The sequence below is a fragment of the Dromaius novaehollandiae genome, chromosome 14 (assembly GCF_036370855.1).
Source record: "Dromaius novaehollandiae isolate bDroNov1 chromosome 14, bDroNov1.hap1, whole genome shotgun sequence".
NCBI lineage: Eukaryota > Metazoa > Chordata > Aves > Casuariiformes > Dromaiidae > Dromaius > Dromaius novaehollandiae.
This window is the reverse complement of record NC_088111.1, coordinates 10,793,029-10,816,644: the sequence shown is the minus strand read 5'-3', so window position 1 is coordinate 10,816,644 and position 23,616 is coordinate 10,793,029. Positions and strand designations below refer to the sequence as shown.

At 44.8% G+C, this 23,616-nt stretch overlaps 1 protein-coding gene across 2 annotated transcripts in view; it reads left to right on the top strand.

Annotated features, from left to right (window-relative positions):
• The window catches only part of XYLT1 (xylosyltransferase 1), a 218,896-nt gene that overhangs the window by 137,244 nt on the left and 58,036 nt on the right, over positions 1–23,616 (top strand). For both annotated transcript variants that reach the window (XM_064520332.1, XM_064520331.1), the window contains 2 exons: positions 7,708–7,880; positions 8,594–8,796. In XM_064520332.1, coding sequence (XP_064376402.1) covers positions 7,708–7,880; positions 8,594–8,796 — 376 coding nt within the window. The remainder of the gene's footprint in view (positions 1–7,707; positions 7,881–8,593; positions 8,797–23,616) is intronic.

The following is a 23,616-nucleotide window of genomic DNA, read 5'->3' as shown; positions in this document are numbered from 1 at the left end:
TGCCCAAGCCCAGGCTTCTGCTCGGTGTGCAGCGATGTTACGGAAATCTCTCTCTTTAGTGTTAAATGGACTCGTCGTTGAGCGCTTGTAGTTCGTATCTCGCTGCTTCCCACCTACTCTGCATTGATTTTTGCTTATGGGTTACTTGATCATAAGAAGTTACAGAGCATCATAAATTGCTTCTGCAATTCACAGTAGAGTCTGAGAATAAAAAAAAATACTAGAGCGGTGTTGCTGAGATAAAACATTCCTGCAAAAAAACTGATTATCCGCTCTTCAATAGTAGAATAATTTCTGAAATTTTATCAAAAGTGCTTAATACAAACCCGCAGATAAAAAGGACAGGTAGCAGCAATTTTAAGAGAATCTACAGAACATAACCAGCAGCATTTCGTTTTGCAAAACATAAGCATTCCTCGCAAATCCCCGCGCCCTGGGGACAGCTGCGCGGGAGAGCTGCTCCGCTGATTTCACCTCCCTTTGCTGAGTGAGATAAAACCCGCAAAGAGAAGCCACGCTTACCACCATTCGCGTAAGCTATTTCCATCAGGAACATGGCTCGCTTTGCTGCTGGAGGTGCAATTCGGCCCTTCTGGGAATGTGCTTGTTCCAGGCTGCCTGCGCAGGTGTCGACTTCCCAGGATGCTCAATCTGGCCGGCGCTTGCTGATGCTCGGAGGTGCAGCAAAGCTGCGGCCACCTCTCCGTGAGCACAGGGTGTCTGTGATCCGTGGTGCCTTTTAGTTGTCAGTGTAAAAATTTATCAAAATTGTATGTATTGCTCAGCCCACTTTGTAGTGAAAACCATTTTTGGCAGAGGTCTCGTCCACAGATTTTTACCCAACTAAGATAGAAAATTTATATCTTTTTCTTATTTCCATTTCTAAAGACCATTTGTAAAGAACCTTATTCTAGAGGCACTTTGTGGCTATCGGAATAGACCTGTGAGCCTTTTACATATAAATAATAATTTAAAAAATCAATGCTCACCTAAAATCTTCCATTTTTTTGATAAAAATGTCCACCAGGGACACCATGGAAACAAATGTACGATTTCCTAGACTGGAGATGAAAACAGACAATCTAAGGTTGGGATTAATGTTGTTAGAGATGGTTTTCTAGGTTCTGGTTTAGGAAAAATTACTTTTTCATCTAGGTATGATTAACTCACACTGTGTTTCAGGAGTGACCTCGGCTGCGCAAGCTGTGTTAACTGGAGAACAGTGCCGGCAGGCAGGACATCCCCTCGGAGCCTGATGCCAAACGAGGCACTTTCCGTAATGGATCCTTGTGCCTTCGTTCCAGAAAGAGAGGATGTTCTTATCTCAGCCCGGTTAAATTTTGCTATTATCAAGCCCTCAAACAAAGGCTTCTCAGCGGAGCCTCGCGGCACACCAGCATATTGCCAAGAAGCTGTTTTGTTTTGTAAACCTCCAACTGCTCTGGTGATAGCTCTGTTACAAAAACTGGATTTTCTAATGAGGCAGTGTGTAATATTTTTCTTGTCTGCAAGACAAGCAAAAGCAAAACTGTTTTCACTCTAACCTAGATGGAAAACATTTTTGGACAAAAGCTAAGCTTGGAAATTTTCAACCCGCTGGGTTATTACGAGTTGCGAGCAATTTCGGAGAAGGAATTGGTAGTGGAAATCTGAGTTCGACGGCTACCGCTGAGCTGGCCGCCGCTGCAGGAGTGCCGCTGAAGCGAAGGGGCAAAGGAGGGCACGTTTCTCTTGGGTCTCTGGTGCGGTTATGACTAGTGCTCCAGCTATAAGGGCAGGTTTCTGAATTCATTTCTGGATGTACTGACAGTAAATCGTGTGCAGAACCACGCAGCAATAGCTCTCCTGGCGTCCTCTATCGAATGGCCCTCGGTATCAGAGCTCTAGCTGTGTTCAGGGACGTCAGCAACAGCACCCAGGTACCCTTGTACGGAGGTGCTGCGTTGAACAGACAAGATAATACCGGCTGAGAATAGAAACCGATGGATTAAGTTACAGAAGCTAATATGGCTCACAGAATTCATTAAAAGATTGTCTTGTGCTGCTGGAGAAGCCTGAGGATATTGTTAATTAGCGACAGAAGTAAAAGATTAGCAGATGAGTTCTGAGTGATATCGGTGGGTGATCGAGTGTTATGTGACACCACAATAAATATGGAAATGATTACACTGTGATTATTATTCTGGCATTTGGTAATGCTGCAGTAGTTGAGGGTTAAACCCTCGATTACGAGTGCTGATTTCTCTGTGGTGTATAAAGGCTGTTTGCAACTGCAGGAGAAGGGAGATTCTCCTGTTACATGCAAAAATAGGTATGTGCATTCTTCCTAACGGTGGTGTAGGCTGAGTTACGCTTTGGGTAGGAAGCCAGAAGTGCAACTTCATTTTTACCAAGTATGTTTATGAAAGGCATTTGGTCACCGTGCAAAATGCCACTTTTTACAATAGCAAAGTAAATGCATTTTGTTACAAGAGCTAAAAATTTTTTTTATGATCCATGTGAGCACTGTCTTTTTTGTTGAGTGCTCCATGTGGCAGTTCCTCTGCAGTAAGACAGCGTTAGACGTCACTTTTCTATCCGCTGTTACCAGTATGCAATGACACTGTGAACTTTCAGAAATTTACAGACAACAACTACTAAGTGTGACCAGAGCTGCTGGTTTACGTGTGCCCCACGGGAGTAATGAGGACAGGTCCATCCGCTCTACCCGCTCGCTCATGTGGGTGGAACTGTTTCCCCGTCTGTTTCCTCAGTTAGAGCTATACTCCCAAGATAGGACGGTAACTTGGTATTCTTGAGGGTTTTTCTTTTACCTTGCCTTAACACTGTGGGCACTGTATTGCGTTTTATAAAACACTGATCTGCATAAGACACTGTAGAAAAAGGGAATTCCCTAAATCCCTAAGAAGGTTCACTGTACAGGCAAGGCACGCACTGACCAGGATTAGAGGATGGAGAATAAATCCAGAGTTTTACATGCTTGGAGAAGCTTCTTGTAGGTGGGATCAGATTCAGCTCCCTGCACTTTAATTGAGACGCTGCCATAAACAATCAGGAGTAGAAAAAGATGGGAATTCATTGCTGGCTTGGTCCGTTTTCCTTGGAAAGACAGAAGATGGCCCCTGGGGAGGTGGCCAGTGGTGGTGATGTTGAGTTGTAGGAATGGCAGGAGGGCAGCAAACTGCTGGTGAGTCCTTGGGCGAGAAGGAGGAGGGAGAGCAGAGAGCGGGACACTGTGCAGGGCTGGCTGGCACCAGCCAGAGGAAACGGATCTTGCCAGCTGCTCTTCGTGGGGCTGAAGTGGCCAAGAGTGGAGGCCAACGGCAGCGGTATCCTGCGTGAGCTCCAGCGTGCGGCAGAGCGCAATATAATGATGGCATTGAAGTAGCTATCAAATGCAAGTACTGTTTTAAAATCCAGTTAGACTTTTATCACCGCCATATGGTATGTTGTTAATTGAAAAGCATCTGATGTGTCTTTTATGTCCTATAGCCTAACATCGAGAAGGGGACGCACTCCTACGTGATAGGCAGGTAATTAGCACGGGGGCCTTACCAGCTGGGGACGACTTTGGTGCACACTTGCAGGAGAGGTCTTACATAAGGGCGATGGTTAGGGCTAGTCTAATGCTGATATGATTTACCCAACTCTATCTTTAACACTTGAAAATGAAGTCCCACTGTACTTGAAAGAGATGCTCAACTTTATGTTTCCTGCTGATTCCATCTTACTTGCAAACTGGTGTGGTTCATTATGAGCGGAGCAGTCTGCTAAATAGAGGCTGCTAATGAACTACAGAGTGAAAACAGGGAAGTAACAGACTCCAGCAGAAGCAGCAGCTTTTCCGATATGTGGAAAAAATACAACATTCTTACCTGCATGAAATTCCAGGCAGCCGAGAAAAGGATTAGATTAAAGAGGCTATAACAGTGTGCAGGTGGAGGATGGTGCTAGAAAAACCTGAACTTAAAAGGGAAACAACAAGGAAACACATGGAAAAAAAAGGCTAGAGTAGGAAAATCACAAAGAGGGAAATAAGTTGCTACAGGAATTTATTACAGAAACCTGATGAAGTGAGGTGTCATTTCAGATGAAAATTTGGCAGGATTTTGTTCTCAGTAATTGTTAGATAAATGACAGTGTGGGTATTGAAAGCAAGTTAGTTTAAAATAAAAGCTTCGCAGTACAGCTGTTTTAAAATTCCTCTCACCTTTTACATGTCATTGTAGAAAGCCACTAATTTCAGAAAAGAGTTATCCAAAAATGTAATAAAAACCACTAAAAATACTTCAGTCTGTCAACGGGACATCATCAGCTTGAAATCAGAGCGGTTTAAAAGAATAACTGGTGGTTTTAGCAATTGCAATTGAATATTCTCTTTCTTTTGCAATTGCTTTCTGTCCCTGTTGCTGTGCAGAAGACCTAAACAAACACGTGGGGAGTGATCAGCTATGTGGGAGAAACCGTAAAGCTGAGAAAATGCCCACGTCCACGATAAACTGAAAATGATAAAAGACATTAAGTTTATTAAGTTTTTTCTAATCTTTTAATGCTGTCTGTCTAAGTCCTACTGTTAGTGATGGATGAATCTTTATAGAAATACCATTTAAGTTGTTGAATCACTCTCAGAAGGGACATCAAGGTGCCAGGAGCTTCCTGATGGGCAGCCTTAATAAGGCTGCAGGCACTGACATTGCTCTAAGCGATGGGTAGCCCTACTAGAGAGAGATGTTCTCTGGGGGTCTGCCAGGAGGAGAAGGCCTTTCCATGGACCGCTCTGACCTGGTAGGTTCTCTCGTGTTCATTGTCCAAGGACTGCGTTCCTGGGCAGGCACGTAGCTGTGTGTTACGCAAAGAGCCTTATTCCAGAGACTGGCCACCTCTCTTATACGTACAGCTTTTCTGGATCTCTAGAGCAGGAAGGACAAATTTTTACTTGAATCGAGCCCACCGGGGAGACAGGTTGCTTGCACTGCTAAAGAGAAGGAACGTGAGGGAGATTTATGGGAGATGTTGAAACCACCTCTTTCCACAATATGCTGCTGCCACTGGAGCCAGATATATCCCTTGTGGTTATTTAAAAAAGAATATGTCAATTACTTATGGAAAAATGGCATTTCAGTATATTTAAGAGGATCAGGTGTAGATAATCTGAAATCGTACTCTGCAAACTTCTGATCAGTCTCTCTTTCTGGGTATGTGCTGTCCTGTTTAAAAAGGAGAAGATGCAACAGCAAGGATTAAGAAAAGAGTTTTTTTGCTTGTTCAAATTTTGTTTTGTAATTAATATGTATAAAAATAGAAAGCTTTTGGTATTGTTTACTTTTATCAACATATATTTCCTGTTTCCAAAAACTGAAAAAAGCATCTTTCCCTCTGAGTTACTCTCTCTTCACACTTGGCAAACATCTACTTTCTTGCTACTTATATCAAATCAAGCAGAAATTAACATCTTTGATCATAACTTTTGGAGATGTTTTGGAAGGTGCAGTGAGCTTCATGGCTATACCTGTACTATCTGATAACTGTGCCCAAGTGCAGCCTCAGGTTCATCACACAACCTAGCTGGCATCTACTGCATCCACACCATGCATAGAGCTAGTCTTGAGCTGGTGCGTCGGTGCAGGTGGGAGAAGGTGGAGGCATCCCATGGAGGCACTCCTTGGATTGCAGCAGCTGGATGTGGCTTGCCTGAAACAGTCCTGAATGTTTATGGGAAGAAACAGAGAATTCATGTCAAGTTGAAAAGATGGTGACTGAGCCAGAAGCTCCAAGCTCCTCAGTGGTTCCCACTCCAGGCAGCAGCAGCAATACTTAACTCAAAGGTGTTTTCAGAAGCTTAATTTTTGTAAAAGTAGTAGCCAGTTGAGGTATTCAGAAATTCAGCCAAATGGAAAAGAAGTGAGAGGCATGCGGATATGGTTTGCTTACAGCTAAAGCTTTATTACCGTGTAACACCAAGTTATTTGTGTAGGATGTCATCCTTCTCCGAGATGCCTGCAGCATCTGTCCCCTTCCCAGCCTGGTCCAGGTCTCCAACCCACCGTGCGAATTATAAGGGTGCTGCTGAGAGGGTGAAACGTCCCTGGGGTTCGCTGGCCGTTAGCGGATCTGCCTTTAATGCTCCCAAGTTTGCTGTGGGCCTTTCACATTCTGCTTGGTTAGGGACTCCTCACCTCTAGTAATAGGAATATCTGGCCTGGACCTGCTAAATTGCATCAATTAATGTCTAACTCCCTCTGATGCTTAATTGGCTCACTAAGCTTTTCTTGGGAAGGTAGGAAAAACCCCAGCCTTTCCAGCAGAGAGGAAAAAACTTCTTATGCCGGAGGAAAAAGGTGAGTAGCGTAGTGTCTGCAAAGCAGCGTAGACCCCAGTTCTGCCCTGTTTCTGAGAGGGCAGAGGGAGAAACAACTTTGCAGCGAAGCAGGTTAAAACCCTGTCCCCCCGTGGCTGCTCACGGGTGTGCTGCCTGTCCGCGGGGCGTCCGTTCAGACCGGGCAGGGTTCGTTCGCCTCGCCGTTCCTCTCCCCCAGGCGCGCAGAGCGTGCGAGGGCCAGGGAGCCCCTGTGCTGCCGTGGGCGAGACCGCACTCCCCGCTGACCGAGGCCGGAGCGTGAGCTGGCACGCGCCTGCGCACCGGGTCTGGAGCGTCCTGCTTGGCCCAAAGGTTGTGCAGGAGTGGGAGCAGTTGTGTTAGCCGTCTCGCACGAGATTGCAGCTTTGGGGGCAATTTGTTTCCTTGTTCTGCTTGCATTCAAAATTTCAGATATCTTCCTAAATCATTTTTGCTGAGAGAGGTCCTCACAAGATCAGAGGACTGAAGAGGTTGTTTAATGGAAAAATAAGAGTGTCAGTTTTTGAATGAAAGGATATTTTTCTTCCATCCTGTTCGGGTTTTTCAATTGAAGAGATGCCACACAAAAGCCAAAGCACTTTGAATTCCTGAATACAAATGTCCCTCCAGCTCTTCAGTTAATCACTACATCCTGTCATAACCTTAAACTGCAGTGTTTTCTTTAGAAAATGGAGAACAGAAATTCTTGCGTTAAAATAAAAGTGAAAATAAATTATAAACAGGATTGTAAGGCTTCCTGTCACGCCTGAAGAAGCAAGATGTGCAGGTTGCCCTTTAAATGTTCCCGGATGCCTCTGCCATCGCAAATAGATGCTATCAGTCACGATAATAAGCCAACTCCTTGGCTGCTGTTAAGTCTCAGAGTTTCTCCAGCTTCTCAGCAGAGCTGTTCAGATCGCAGGAATGAGTGAGGATCTTTTGATAAAACGCGGCCTTTTCTTTTTTGCCAGAGGGCAGGTGGGGAGAAACTGGCCTTGGCGTTTTTTGCGTGCTTTGAAACTTTGAGGCGATTCCTCTGGAGACGCAAATGCGCGTGGTCTGATAGAGCCCGGTCTGACGCAGTTAACGATCAGAAGCGTTTGCGTGCTTCTCCGTGCTAATTCCCGCTGGCGCAGCGTGCTGGCAGGGCGGCGCGGGGCGACCTGGCACAGCTGCTGCCCGCGCGCTGGGCAGCCTGTGCTCTCGGCGGAGGGTGGAGCGGGGCCTCCACGGCCTGCGCTCTGGCACCTCTCGTGAGCAATCGCTGCCAGTAGCAGTCGTTTGAAAAAATGAGTCTGGATGGTGTACTGCTCTCTGCGTCCCTGCTCTGCGGATCGCTCAGAGGTGTCCTGTGTTTTGTTTCCAAACAGGAAAGGCCAACAACAACGTGCAGTGGGACGAGGACTCCGTGGAGTACATGCCCGCCAACCCCGTCAGGATCGCGTTTGTCTTGGTGGTGCATGGCAGAGCTTCTCGGCAGCTCCAACGCATGTTTAAGGCTATTTACCATAAAGACCATTTTTATTACATTCACGTTGACAAGGTAATATATCACTGGTTATGAACTGCCTGTCTCGCCATCTGTCAGTCTACCCATCTTTGTCATCTTCTTCGCCTTCTCTTTACCTCTGCTGCTTACAGTACACCTCACTTTTTGTTTCTCCATCTGTTATATTTGGAGCCATGTTTTTTTTCCTTTTTTGTTATCTTCCCTATGTAACAGCCTTTATTTCTCCTTATGTGTCTGCTAGTATCTGTGTCTGCCCGTTGTACATTGGTACTTGATAAGTTGATGTAGGCTGACAGTTGTGGCCCATTGGATGGAGAGCTGAACTGAGGTGCCTTGGACAAACTGCCTTACTTCCCACTGTAAAATGGAGGTAGTGACTAGTCAGCTCCATTAATAAGGCCCTTTGGAATCTACTGATGACAAATGATAAATAAGAGTTAATTACAGGGATTAGTGATTACCGTAGTAGTAATAAAAAGAATATTCCAGAGGGGCTCCGCACACTTCCAAATTAGCATTTAGCAAAAGAAGGTTGTGCACTTTCACAAGCTAGGGCAAAACCATGGAAAAGCTCAGTAAGGTGATTCTTCAGAGCCCTCCGCATACTGGAAGTAGCATGGGCTCCAGGCTGCAATGAGCTGATCTGGAAACGGCAGTATTCAAGAAGTACAGCTGGACTGTCAGTACAGGGAGGAAGAATTCTGGACAGAGTAACTTGAATGTATTACTTTTTTTTTCCTGCAAAGCGATCCAATTACTTACACCGGCAAGTGCTCCAGTTTGCCAGCCAGTACCCAAATGTGAGAGTAACTTCTTGGAGAATGGCAACTATCTGGGGAGGAGCAAGTCTTTTGTCCACCTACCTGCAGAGCATGAGGGACTTAATGGAGATGAATGACTGGCCATGGGATTTCTTCATTAACCTCAGTGCTGCTGACTACCCAATCAGGTACGATGAGTATGTTAAGAACGTGCATGTTCTGCTCCAAAAGTGTTTAATGATATAAAGGACAAGGCGTCTGTGCTGTGCTGCAAGAGGTAGAGGTCAGAGGGACAGTTTCTTCTGTCTTACAGCAGAAGACTCATCTTGGTGAGGCTGGTGTCTGATACCCACGCTTTGGTCGTAGAGACGCTAGCTAAGCCTGACTGTACCCCGCATATCTACACTGCTTGCCTAGGAGGGACAGGGCAACTCTACTGAGTTGTTATTTCCAGCATGGGGCATTTGCCAGAGGCGATGAGAAAAGCAGCAGTAAAGCAGTGCAGCTAAGCAAACGAACCCCAAGTGTGGAGACTCCTCCCTCACAGAGCTCTGATCAACAGTTTGATTTGACGCCTTAAAAGTGTTGAAGATGTGAATATAGATTCAATGAAAATAATTTTTTCTTTTCCTTTTCTCGGTACTTCTTCTGCAGAGGATAATGATAGTAGAAGTGACAAATAAGTTGCTAGGAGTCAATTATATTTTCAACACCAGCCGTTGCCTGAATATCTTTATTCAGACGGCATCAGGCAAAGAACTTCACACATCTCCACATGACAAGGCTTGTGATTTTAAGTAAAATTATATTCTTTCTGGATTTACATAACCCAGGCCCCACAGCTGCGTTCAGTAAGGTTTACTACATTGTGCAAAAGCAGATAGTCCTTAAAAAAAAATTCTAAATGTGGTTAAGCTGTTGTTTTTAGGCTATAAGAGTTATCAAGAAGAGGAAAAGGGGAAATTCTCCTTGTGACTTCTATTTCCCTGAATGTTAAAAGGAGTTGAGAAAAGGGGAAATAACTTTCTTGGGTAATTGTCTAATGAGCGATGACATAATTTGCTTTTAATGCTTGCTAATAGCAAAAATAGAATATTAGATGCTTTCATTGCCTTTTGCTGATTAGGTTTCTGTAAGATCTCTCTCAAATTCTGGGCCCCTTCCTGGAGCTGCTGCTCCCACTGAAGTGAAAATTGAAATCAACATGAGTTTTTGCCTTGGGAAGGGTTTGTGAGGACGGATGAAAGGCTTTATGGCTGGTGCCCGTCTCTAAGCACTGCCAGAGAAATGCAGCACATTTCGGGGCAGAAAACTGGGGAAGAGCACAAGAGTCAGAGAGGTTACGTGGATATTAGAATATGGGGATTTGAATTAAGAACTCCCGATTTTTCACGATGCATCTGGTTCAGATGCTTTTGGTGTCCAACAGAGAGTGACTTAAAAGTTTTAACATGTTATTTGTGGCTGTAAAAGAGGGTCCTTAGTAGTCTGCATATCTGTTGAGTTTTGGGAAGGGCTAGCCTGTGATTTTCCATAATTCATTTTCCCAGTGGGGATCGCTGGGCTGATGATAAGCAGCAGAGTAATGTCTGTGGGGTCGAGAGTCTTCCCTGGACATCCTCCCGTGACGCAGAGGCTGCGACCCTGGGCAGCACGTCGAACTGCGGGGCCAGATGGGATTAATCACTTATAGACGTGGCCATAAATAATCACAGGATTTCTTGCGGAGGCTGTGGTCTGCCCTGCATTAAGGGCTGCTTTGTAATAATACTGTAGTATCTTACAGTCGCCGAAACGCCGAACGAGTGCCGTTCAGCTGGAAAAATTCCGGCCACTCGTTTCCTTGTGGTGGAGATCCTGGGAGGACGTGCGTCCCCCCGCTCCCGTCTCCAGCCCGCGGGGGCTCTCGGCACCGTCCGACCTGCCGCTTCCCCTTCTGCCAAAGCACGCTGTCACCAGAATTGATGAAAATACGCTTCCCCTCTGTGCGGTGCGCTTGAACAAGAAATAGAAAGCCTTTTTTTAATGCTACAACTTTAATGACAGTGACTTATAGGTACCGTTAAATTTTTGGAATATGTAATGTTGCAGCTATAAACCCTGTAAAATGTTATCTCATCAAAAATATATATGAGTCAATTCCAGTTTCATAGTGGAGTTGCTATAAATTAATATTCTTTACGATCTTTGGGAAGACATTACCTTTCTGTGTACCGCATAGAGAGCTGATTGTTTTTCCAGGAAATAGTAAATAGGGTGTTTGGGGCTTTTTTTCTTCTTTCAGCCGTCATGCCATGATTTGTCAGATAATGCGCTAGAGGCAGTTTACACTTCTCACACGGGTTAGTCATATTGCAGTGTTTTTTGCTAGGTTTCCCTGCATAGGAACATATGAATTTTGTGGATTAATAGTTTTTATCCAGGACCGCTTCGCATTAAGCTTTCGCTTCCCATCTGCCAGTCCATCTGTAACGTGGAAACCTTTACGGCTTCTCTTCTGATAATAAAAACTAATCCAGCCTTACGAGTCCGAAAAACACATTCAGTATGTGGGGTTAATGCTGTATGATGAAGCCCATATCTGTCTGGAGAGCAGTCTGGGATATTCACAGGCTCCATTACGGTTCCTAAGAGCCCTTCATCCTTCAGAAGAAACCTCCAGAAGCAGATGTCAAAGATTGCGCTGTTCAAGGCAGAATAAAAAGTCAGAGCTGTTCATTCTGGGAGGGAGCAGTTCAAACACGTAAAATAAAGCATAGGGCACCTAAGAAGATTCAGAGACCGCTGTTGTTATCCTCCAGCCTTAATGTTTAATTCGCGAAGCCTTGGTGTGGAGTCTGTCATTTCGATTTGGCACCTAGCAGAAAGGCGGTCCCGATCCCTGTGCTTCTAGGTGTCACTGCGCCGTAGATCACCACTAGCAAACGCAGTCTGCACGTGAGGAAGCCCGTAACAAAATTCTGTGGCTTTTGGTTGTGAGGCCGTGCAGGTCATCTGCTGGCCTAAGGGCAGTGACTTGGCGTGTCAGCCCCCCCTCAAGTCCGTGGCCCCCCGGCCATCGCACGTGCTCGGTAGGAGAGCGAGGGCTGACGTGGCTAGGGCAGAGCTCTGCGGACGACACGGGCCGAGGCTTTCTGCCACGTCCCCTTCCTTTGCTTGAGGAAGTCTTTTTGGACGCAGCACTAAGGCTGTGAATAAATGAAGGGCACATGCCTCCAGGGCTGGCAAGGTATCTCTCGCAGTCATTACATTCATAAAGAAATTTTAAAAAAACCTTGTTTTTCCTCAACTTTTAAATTTTACTGGTGTCTTTTCATGGTTTTAAGTCTTCTCCTTTGACAGCCTCTTTCAAAACTCTGTGGGAAAGCTGCTGATGTCTTTAACCTCTTATTTTACATGGATATCTATTTGCATTATTTATTGTCTCTGACAAACAGCATCAGGTAGTCAACCGTGTGTTCAGGGACTGAAATTTCACCCCCAACAAGGTGAACTGTGGTAGAGCACCTATCGATGTTGCATGTTTAATGTGCGTTGCAGGAGTCCTTGGATAATGTGGCAGGCAAAGTGTCGCACCACTTAAATTAAGAAGTTTAATGAGATCATTTAACAGTGAATGTCATGTCAGTGCTTACCTGGCCACAGAGCTTGTATAAAGAATAAACGTAATGAAACAATTGAACTATTTATAACTTACAGTAAATCACTGAGTCTCAATCACCAAAGGGATCACCAAATCTAATTGCCAGCTAATGCTTGGTCTTTAATAAAGGTCAGGCAATATTATTAGCAGAGGCTTGGGGAGTACTTCAGCATAGGAAGAAAATAGAGTGGCTTATTAATGTAGTCAGGAATGCAGATACTACTAGATTTTCAATTATGAGCAATCAGGTATAACAAATGAACTTAAAAGAAACCCAGTAAAACTACTTTTTTTTTTTTTAACTAGTTGGTGCTGTGTAGATCAGTTCATTTTAGAATAAAGATTACATAGCCGTATCTCCCACAAGAGCCCAAGCCTGCATTTTGAAGACTAGGTCAAATGAGATGTGTTCAGTAGAGTTCTGGAACTTGAATGAAATTTGTATGAAAATACAGATAGCATCTGGGAAAGGATGGTACAAACTCCAGAGGGCAAATGCAGTGATCTGAGCAGGACTGGTACTTGCAGCAGCAGTTGCCAAAGTTGATGCAATTTGTAGAGAGGAGGTTTGTCATTCAGAATTGTTGTCATTAATTAAGAAGAATTAGGTGGCAGAGACTGGCTGATGTGCTCCTGTTTCTTTGTGGTCTCCTTTGACTGATGGTCAAGATAACATTTGTAATACTAAATGGACATGTTCATCTGAAGATTTAGATGCTCCTTAGAAACTTGAAGGATGCCCTATGAAGTAGGCAAACCTTTTTTTTCAGGTAGGTATTTCCAGTCCAGTCAGCCAGTCAGCAGTGGATGGGGCAGTCTGGCTCCCCGACCCATTTTCTGTCCAACCGATCGCACTCCTGACTGCTTCGAAGGGTTGTTAGCAAAGATACCTTCCCAAAATAAGCAGTTTTGTTTGAACTCCTGCCAAATGTAAATGTAGTAGGACAGCCTAGCAGTGATACAACTGTCCTTTCACTCAGCTATCTTCATCAAGGCTTTCATCCCTGATGACTTACACAACTGTGTCGGATACTGGTGTTATACTGGGCACCAGGAACTGCTTCCTTTGGGTATCAAAAAAGGAAACTGAACACCAAATGGCTGTGAGAAAAAGTCATTATTTAAAATCCTTCTCCTCTGTTAGCAGCTGGCTGAAGAGGAGTATCGGCAAATTCGTAACAAAAGTGATGACTTCTGGCTAAGGTCCTGGGACACTGGGCAGAAGGTTGTTTGCCAGAAGTGGAAAGGAGGGAGTGGTGGGAATGGGTTTTTTGTTTTTCAGGTCTGTTGGCAGATAAAAATAATTATCAGTATAAGGTTTTGGAAATAATTTCAACCTTTGGGAAACATGTTTCACCACTCTTTTGCATTATTTTTCAGGTCTCAAATCTGTATGGGAGATTAGCAATTTCCTTGTTTCAGTCACTGGTCCAGATTGATCCCTTGAGGCCTGGGTGACTACCACTCTATATAAACTGCATCAGAGGTGGTTTTTGCTCTGTCAAATTTACTGTGACCTGCTCAGATTTCACCTGGGCCCTTGCGCAAATGACAGAGCCTTTGGAGCAGATGATGGGGAGAAAAAAAGTGGGAGAATGCGGTTCTCATTGAATGAGTAATCCGGACTCCCAGCTGTCCAGCTTGCTTTTGCAAAAGCGCTCAGCTTTTCAGAAAGCTTGAAATGCAGTACTTAAAACACAGTCACTTCTTAGAACTGAAATAAAAAAAAATAGATCTTGCATAGCACATGTGGGAAATGTTTGAGACCCAACTATGCTTTCTTTGTGGTTACAAAACTAGAAATCCAGAAGCCAGCAGCTCCCGGGGCTGATGGAGCTGTTTAATGGCGATAGGATCACCAGAAATACTGTCTCGGAAAGCAGCTGCCCTGTCTGTCTCTCCCAACTTCTCATCGTTTTTGCTTGATGTAGTTTAATAGTTCTTTGTGTCTCCCTGAGATTCAGACTTTAGAGCCGTCTCTTTACAGTTCATTCCTTCCTGTTATTAGTTAAGTTGTCCCTAGGCATGAAATTCTGTGTAAGGGATACTGACTTTCCAGCGCTGAATTTGACCTCACGCTCCTAACAGAGCCACCCATTGCAGTACTCCTCTGAAATCCAGGCCTTGCCGCCGGAGTCGGGCACGGGGAAGTAATGCGGCGGGTTTTGAAGTGTGCTTTCAAATGCTATGCTGAGCTGAAGCGCTGATAAATCATATCTATACATCTAGATGGGAGTGCAGAGCAGGTAGCTTTGGCAGTACGACATCTGTTAAGATGCCGATGCCTGAGGTTTTTATCGCAGTGTTGTAGCTGACGTCGTGTGCGGTTTTGTTCGTTCAGAATATCTTTATCTGGCGAGCCAGCCGTCAGTCCGCTCTCGGCGCTTCGCGGGCAGTCCTTTCTCCTGTGCAAAAAGGGACTTTATCTGTGTTTTTCTTGAATCTGCATTCTCTTATAATTTCAAATATGTTCCTTTCTTAAATCCCTCAAATAAGCTCTTCTCTTCCTCGTTACTTACTTCACCAGTACATTTGGTTGAGAATTATATATATTTTCCAGGGTTGTCTTTTGGGCCTGCTATCCTAATTTTCTGTTTTACTGTTGAATTATCCAGTGGTTGGCAAAGCAGTGTTTTTGCACATGCTGTTCACAAAGGGTGGGGTGAAATGTTGAAATTATTGCGGCTTACAGATTTTATTTACATCTGGTGTTAACATAATATTTTCTTCAACCTGGCAGACGTTAGTGCTGAGGGACCCACCCTTTCTTTGTGCAGCCACAGCAGCTGAGAGCGTTGCGTTTTCTCCACCTCTCCTCCTGGGTTTAACGCTATAAAGCAGCTTTTGTTTTTCGGAGAGCTGTAACATCCACAGCTCTTGGGAACTTTATGGATACTTAGCAGTGCTGAAATATTCTCCATAGCAGCCTCAGTCTGGCAACAAAAATAAGTGCACCCCAAATTGGTGACTGCTTTGGCTATCCAGGCTTCTCCACAGTGCATGCAGATTAAAGATGCATCAATAAAGCACGTTTTTCGAATAGCACTATTACTCAAAGTGCCCTTGTACTTGGCAGTACGTTATCGTGTTGATTGCAGTGCTAAACATCGAGCCCTTCATCGCGTCCTGTGTGAACTGAAGCGTCTGAGCCAGCGCCTGGGACCGCTCGGAGGCCAGGCCTGGCAGACGAAAGCCCCGGGTGCCAGGCGCTGCAGCGTGGCGGCACTGCGGCGGCTGCGAGCGCCTCCTCGCTCGTCTTGGCTCGGAGCTGCTCGCTGGGAGGTTCTCCAGCGAAGAGCCAAAGGGTCTTCGTCTGTTCACCATTTGCCTTCTGGATGTGCTTTATTTTTTACTTATTTATGATTGAGAAAATATTTGATCTTGTAAAGGAGAATTTAATGCCATTCTTCGCTGGATATCATTCAGCCTTATCTATGAACAGTAATAATACGAATATTGTGCTAATGTGCAGCATTGGTTCCCATGCAACACAGTTTCATCTTTTGTCTTCAGGATGCTGGAATAATATATAACATACTCTAGTATTTTTGTAAGGAAAACTGATCTGTCGGGGCTGAGCAAGGCATTGAGTTGTATGAGGGATCTTGCAGGCTCAGCTGTTTCCTTCATAGCTCCAGGGCTATTTATGAAAGCTGTATTTCACTTAGAAGTTGTCTCTGTGGAGACATAGTCTGGGGTAACCAAGTTACAAAATGGGTTCTTAGTGCAGAATAGCTATTGTACTTTAAATCCACAGTCAGCTTGTCTCCCAGGAGCTGCCCAGTAGTGGGAACCTTCTCGATGATGCTCCACTTCCCGTTGCATTCCTGGGCGAAAAGCTTGGGTGAGGTTTGATGATGTAGCTGGAAGGCGATCGTTAGGGAGTTCCCGGTAAGATCCTCCTCTGCTTTGCTGTTGCTGTGCCTCAAGTCGCCTTTATTCCCTGTATTTAATTGTGAGGTGGGTCAAAGAAGCTGCAGAGAAACAGCTCCTTGTGGTGTTTACCTGTCTTTTGTGAGCAGAAACCCTTTAATGTGTCCTTCAGCTGTTTTTTAGAAAGTTCAATAAAATCATTATCAAACGCAGAAAGATGAAACTACTTGAAAGAGGGAAACATTCCTCTTACAGTACTGCATTTTAAACGTGCTCTCCCTTTGTAGCCCTGCAGAATTCTCTCAGGAAATTAAAAATCTGTTGAAATTGCCATTAAGACACTTTTTGTTAAGAATTCAGGATGCTACTTATAATAAAACAGCTGCAAAATAATATCTGGTAGAAGTTCAAAGGGAAGATGGAATAACAACATGCACTATTATACCTTTCCCAAGTCACCCTTCATAGTTCCCAACCACAAGGCCATTAAAGAGTAAGCAAAAATGTTGTTCTGGTTCAGTTTTTTGGTGGTGATGTTGAAGTAGAAAGGAGAGGAAGAGATGAACTCTTTCACCTAACTAGACTAGTGTAAGAGAGTTGAGTGATATTCAGTGTTAAAAGATTTTTCATCCAATGTATACATACATTTGGGTCTTGTTTTAGTTTTAATGACTTTGTGCACTTTGACATTTTTAATACCAAATAAGCTGAAGGGCAGAACTGAACGAAGTACCTTAAAACCCCAGAATAGAATTAAAGCTGCTTTGGGAAAATAGATGTATTCCAAAAAGAGAAAGCTGTTTTGTGTAAATAAAATGCCATACTAACCCGCCGTGGTTAGAGCACAAGGGTGGCAGCAGCATCCAGTTTCAGCTGCCTGTTCCCTGGACTCAGACCCAGCAGGAGCTCCTGGTTGCGCAGAAGCCTGTGTGAGTTAAGAAGAACCAGCTGGCCACAGGCCGTTCCTCACTCCTGGCAATTTTGGGGGAAAGCTGATATGAATTACTTTATTGACCTGTACAGCAGCTCTCGGCATTCCTCTGCCTGCTTGCTGCTCTCTTTTAGTGCAGGTCCCTCAGACGATGCAGGGTCCACGGCCTCCTGCGTGGTTGGCCAGGGGAGACTGCAGGACAGGGACAGGAAGCACCTGGCCAAGGTCCTCCTGGGTGCCCTCCTGTGAGGGTGCTGCTGATGAGACCCTTCGTCTTCCCTCTCTCCACAGGGAGCAAACCCCACCTCACTAATCTATAAAAGCAGGGGGGCCCTAGCTCAGCTCTCCCATCTCTGTAGATCTAGAGCAGTATCTGGGTGGATATACAGTGCTACGGAGCTTAGGTGACTCCGAGAAGAGTAGTGCCTGCAGAATCGAGATGTGTGGCACTGCTGTGCGTGTTAAAGCCAGAGTAGATGATCTTTCTGGTCATGCTGCAGAATGCAGTTCTTTCTCCCAGGTTTTTTCCCAAGAATTCCTTTCATTAAGTAGCACCGGACAGTAGAAACTGTAGGTCTTGAGTTATTCTGGAAGCTTTGGCCTGACTTTCTGTGGTGCAGAAATCCAAGACCGGTTGAAACATTTTGCCATACAATCTATGGTGGAATCAATGGCTAGATGATTTTTACAGTCTCATCTTACTACATTCGAATACTTCATTTCTGCTTTACCTGCACAACACTATTAGTGCATTATACGATACTTCTGACTCTATCTCTATAAGCATGATAGATATAAAGTGGTGCTGGATAGACTTCGATACATCTGTGGCTGCACTTCTTTAACTCCAGGCTGATCTGAGGGGATGAGATCCTAAACGGTTCGTTGTAGCATGCATTCCACTCCGCCGCACACAGTTTAATTATATCCATCCTTCAGCATTACTTGACGAATCGGCTGTAGGCACAAGCATCCCTAACCTTTCATCAAGATAATTGCACTCTTTTGCCACATGAGGAACTGGTTTGGGGCCAAGTCATTTCCAAGTACAGAGTCAATCTTTGTTTAAAAGTTTGTTGCCCCAAAGAAATTTCTAGCAAGTAATCTTGAAACAACACTTTCTTTGGGCATCTGGAGACTAAAGGGTGTATAAATACAAATTGGTTATTTGTGTCACACCATGGCTTTAAATAATTGGGGCAGTCTTGGAGAATGTTTTATCACCAACTCAAATCGTTGTGTTCTGAAGACGGGATGCACCACGCCAACTGAATGCGAGGGAGCTTTCAGGCGGTTTCCGTGGTAAGAGATTGCAGCAGCTGTGGCTGTGCCTGCTCTGTAAGGGTCAGCGTTGTTACTGTACCTTGGCGTAGGCGGTTGAGTGTCGGCACTGGAGGTCGTTCCTGCAGTACTCGGGGCAGGTTGCTGATGACCTACAGAAGTACAGCCAAGCGCTACAACACGCTGAGCTCTTTTATCTGTGTTAAATACATACATTTGGTGTTTTAAGAGCCTGCGTTGCCCTTCAGGGCACACTGGTGGCCATCACAAAGAGCTGGGAGGATCTTTGTGCGTTCGGGAACCATTGCAAAGCAGTGGGGAGAGGCAGCCACAGTGTCCCTCAAGGTCCCCTCCTGTCTGCTAGACAGAGGGTCAGGGAGGGCGAGGAGGTCCACTTGCCCATTTGTGCAGTCTTTTCTTGGATCTTGAATTAGCAGTTTGCTTCAATTGATCTCATGATTAAACAAGACTATATCGGCTGCTGCTCTGTTGAGCATAGCACTGAGTGGGAGCACCGGCCTTCCACCCTCCCCGTTGTCTGCTCTTCAACCCCGGCTATTTCAGTTAATGGATCCGTACGTTCCCGTTGACATTTTCTCGCTTATACCTCCTCTTTGGCACATGTTCGTGCCAGCCATCCTAGTGCTGCCTTCTTCGCTGGCTTCTTCCAAAACAGCCCAAGAAAGAATAGGGCAGGTCATCAGCTGGCACAAATTGTCAAAATAAGATTCTTGCTCAACCCAAATAAAGGTAACAAAATGTGACCTTCTGTTGTTAAAACCAATTAAGTTTCCTTCCGTCAACTCTCGGTTCATTATCCCTTTCACCCCCCCAGGCCCTGTTCCTCCATCTTTTTGGGCTCGGCACAGAATTAAGGTTAAATTCCATTAACCTGACCCCATTTTCCCCGTTTTGCCTTCTGGTCCTGTGAACTGATAGGCTCCGACAGGCTGATTCGGCAGCGCAGGGATCAAAGGGAGTGGCAGGCCCATGAGGAGCTGTGGGAACGGACTGGTTTGCTCTAATTCACATTACTTTTAAATTAGGTATGTGCAAAGGCCTCAGCAATAGGTGTCTCCCCGGCAGGAGAAAAGTTCTCACGGCAGCAGCCCGTTTCCCAGGGCCGGGAACGCATTTGGCCCTGTGGTCTAGCCATATCCAAACAAATGAGTGCCTTATAGTGGGCTTCCACCTCTCGTTTCTTGAGGTACCTCTAGTTAGAAGATTAAAACAAGACCTTGTTAGATAAGTGTATATTCCTTCTTGCCTTTTCCTTGGAAAGTGTGGGATTAGGGGGAAGAAAAAAAAAAAAAAAAAAAGCTTCCTTCCCTGGACACATCTTCCCTGCTACATTGAAAGGGAAGGATGGAAGACACTGAACCTTTGAATCTTTCAGCACGCCTGTCGCCCTGTCTTCTCCGCACGGAGCAGAGATGTGGGGAGACAGTGTGCGGTGCTGTCGGAGGCGATCGGAGTGCCTAGGGCGACGGGTTTTCGGTTGAATATTGTGGTGGCAATGAGCAGCTCTTTAGTACTTCTTGATTTTGAAAGTGATATAGGGATGATATGATTTCATGGCTCTCATTTCCTGATGTGAAAAATGGGTAAGAGTGGGGAGATACAGGGAATCATGGACCATAGAGGATTTACAGACAAAAGGGTGAGAGCGAGTTACATGTCAGAAACTGAGAAATGACTGAACGTTAACGTGGAAGCTGAAGAAGCGGCACCTGAACAACCGTATCCCGAAGGGTCCTCATGAGTCTTAAATTGCAAGCCGGCCACAGCCGAACAAGCTGTTTGCCATCTAGAATTATGAACTTTGATACGAGGTAGATCTCCTGGGTGTATCCGGCCCTGGCACTCAGCCTGATTTAGGTTGGCATTAGTAAATGTATCACCCTCACGTGCACGTGATGACAGGGCTCCAGCCCCGTCTGGCTCTCGGAGGGTCACCTCCGGGCGGGAAGTGCCGCAGGGACGGTGCCGTCCTCCCCAGCAGCCACAGTATTTCCTCTCCGATTGGATAGGTTGTCCCAAACTGACGGAGGGTGTGATCCCACGAAACGCTGGAGTCCTGAGAGGGTGGAAGAGGCAGCACTGTTAAGGCTGCTTATGGCTGAGAGTTAATTTTACAGAAAACGCTCTCAAAGCCTCTTTCTCCCCACTTGCTTCTCTTTAAACCAAGTGATCATTTCTTATTATAATTACTCAACCTAATGAACAGAAAGTGTTTTTCTTAGTGTTTTGTACAACTAAAATCTCGGATGAGTGGCGGAATGTATAAATCCAATGGAAAAGTGAATGACTGCTTTAAATCTATGGTCATGTTTAATTTTGATTTCTTCTCTTTTATGCCGAAGTCTAGGTAATTTAATGTTGGAGAAGGTGAGAAAAAATTGCTGAATGTAAAATGCGCAATACGAAATATAGACAGTATAAACAAACAAAAAGATCCCACTCAGCCCAATATCTAGATTTTTTTTCTTTTAACTGAAGTCTCACTAATTTGAGTAATGGACTTGTTGATCATTTCTGCAGCTCACTTCACTTGCTCATTTAATCAGTGATTATTGTTTTCATCAAAATGGGATGTATCGTATCAGAAGATGAGAGTTCTACATGAATATGCAAGAGCAGACAAATACTGAAAAAAATGCAAAGCAGGCAGCATCTCTCTGTACTAAATAAAATCCCAGTGCTTTGATAAACCTAAAAATCTATCATGTTTGGTTTTAATAATTAAATATCCTTGGGTATTAACAGCTGGTTGGGCAAGTATTTCACATCTTTGAGGGGGTTTTGAGATACTTCGCAGCAAATATATTGAGTGGGTTCAGTTCCTTTTGTGAATTAAGCGAAGCATAGTCATGTCTTTCTTAACTCTTTTGTGGTTCTGCATCCCTACAATTTGTATTCTAGCATCTGTAGGAGGATGGCCTGTTTTTTGGTTGATAAGGGCTCGTTTGTTAGCTCGTTAAATGTGGTCGTTGCCTATACTGATCTCTGCATTGATACCACTGATCAGTAGTAGAATGGCTTGTTCCTGTGGTGCTGGGAAAAGGCAACTTTGTGAAAAATAGTTATCTTGGCACATATGTTTCAATAACTATTAGAAGTCATGTGCTACCTGGCAGCGATTTTACTTTCTGTCACTTGGACACATTAATGAATAGGTTTTGTGGAAAAAACAGATGCTCGTGGACATTTCCTGCGGAGCATTACCTGCTTCGTAGCATGTAAGCATGGAAAACCAGAGCTGTTGGCAGAACGGTGGGAGGACAGTGCTGATTTTAGACTAATAACACGCTATCTGCACCTGTTAGCAACACACCGTCACTATTTAATCATTCTGGCCCCAAACTGGGAATTACCATAAAACTTTTATTATGTTTTCCCATAGCCTAATCCAAGAACATAGAACCAGGCCGATGCTCTTGCTTACATTGCTGAGAGGAAACACTGATTTTGGAGGATTGCAGAGAGGAAAACGGAATGAAATCCACAGTCTTTTGCACACAAGAAAGATTTTCAGCTTTATCAGCTGAAAAGTGGATAGAAAGAAGTATTTTCCCATAGATTAAAGTAACTGAAAGAGGGAACTTGTCTCATGGTTGAAGATGCTAGGACTATTTGTATCCTATTTTCTTTCAAAACGTACCTGGTGTAAGAATGGACAAAAGGTGCATTTACCCATGGGTCTCTTGTTCCACATGTTATTTTTTCTAGTGGAAAAAAACTTTGGTTGTCATAAAAGTTGATAAATAGGAATATGCTGAAGAGAGAGAGAATTCTGGGGAAAAAGCACACAAGACATTGGTTCTTTTTTTTTCCTTGAAGGGGTTAAAATTAAGCAGACAACATGATTAAATTGAGAAGTTGTGAGCATCGGTGCCCTTTAAAGAAGAGTCTCAGTGTAAATAGCAGTATGGCTTAAAGCTGCGTATCCAGCCTGTTCAGGTGAAATGCTGGTTCCTGCTCTCTGTCTATCAAAATGATCCTGTACTTCAACAGTCAACTTCCTTATAGATGGAAATGTAAAATATGATAGACTTGTGACACTAATATTAAAAAGGCATTTCTGCCCTGAAATTTCAGCGAATACCTTGTGTTCATTAGCTTCGTGCTCTGCATTCAGTCGCTTCATACAGTCCTGATAGGAGAAGGTTAGTGACTGTCGTACCTGGACTCATTGATCTCATCCACCTAACCAGGGTGGCTTTATCAGGAAAATCCCAATCCTTTCCGTCTGTCCTAACCGCAGCTGCCTGTGAAAGCTGCGGACTAAGGCATTAATGCCAGCTCATACTTGGAGGTGAGCCCACGCGGTCCGTTCGGGAAGCGCTGGTTTCCAGCCAGCGCGACGGCCACGGTTGCCTTGCGGATGCAGGTGGACACGTACCCTGGTCCGCAGGATGGCCCAGACGCTGCTTGTCCGTCTGTGCCGCCTCCGCGTGCGGTGCCCTCTCCCAGCCTCCCGCAAAGCCCTGCGCGAGCCCGGTGGTGCGGAGCCGCCTCGTGCCCTGCGCCGGGTGTCCGGGCTGCCCCTTCCCCGGGGCGTCCGCCCCACCGGCCCCCGTGGCCTCCCGAACTGTGTCACCGACCACAGCAGCAGCCGTAACAATGGAAACTATTTTTGGTTTTCATTCAAAATATTTGGCCTTAGGACTTGTAAGGGATAATATCGCAATTCCTGAAAAGTATCCTAGGGTAAATATTTCCGCTGTCTCTCTCCAGCTTTCTGGCAGCTTCCCTTCTTACAAGCGTTCCTCTGCCGTGGCAGAGTTTGGTGCCCTCTGGCAGTGTTGAAAGCATTAACCATCTTATATTCTTAAAGACTATCGAATGGGCATGAAAAACTAAAAAACGAGACAGAAAACCAAAGCCTTTCCATCAGTCCCTCAACCCAAAACTTTCATCATTTGAAAATAATTAGCTTCCATACCTATTTTTCTTCTTTTTTCTATACCCCTAAACAGAAATGTCTGATTATAAACATGAAGCACACCAATGCTGAAAGGCAATCTGTTTCCTCAAGATTTGCCCCCTCGTTTAGCTCGCCGCACCGGGAGCTGGGACAGTGCTGAGTAAGCTCCAGGGCTTTGGGCTGCTTATCCAGAAATGCTGAACCTTAGGATTAGACTATAATTCAAAGTGTATAAGCCCCACTTCCCAGTATTTTTCTCTTCACCGATCTGCATTATTTTGCTTTCCAAATACGAATAACAGGAATATCAGTGTGGCTAGATAAACAGTTTTTGCTATCACTGTAAAAATGTT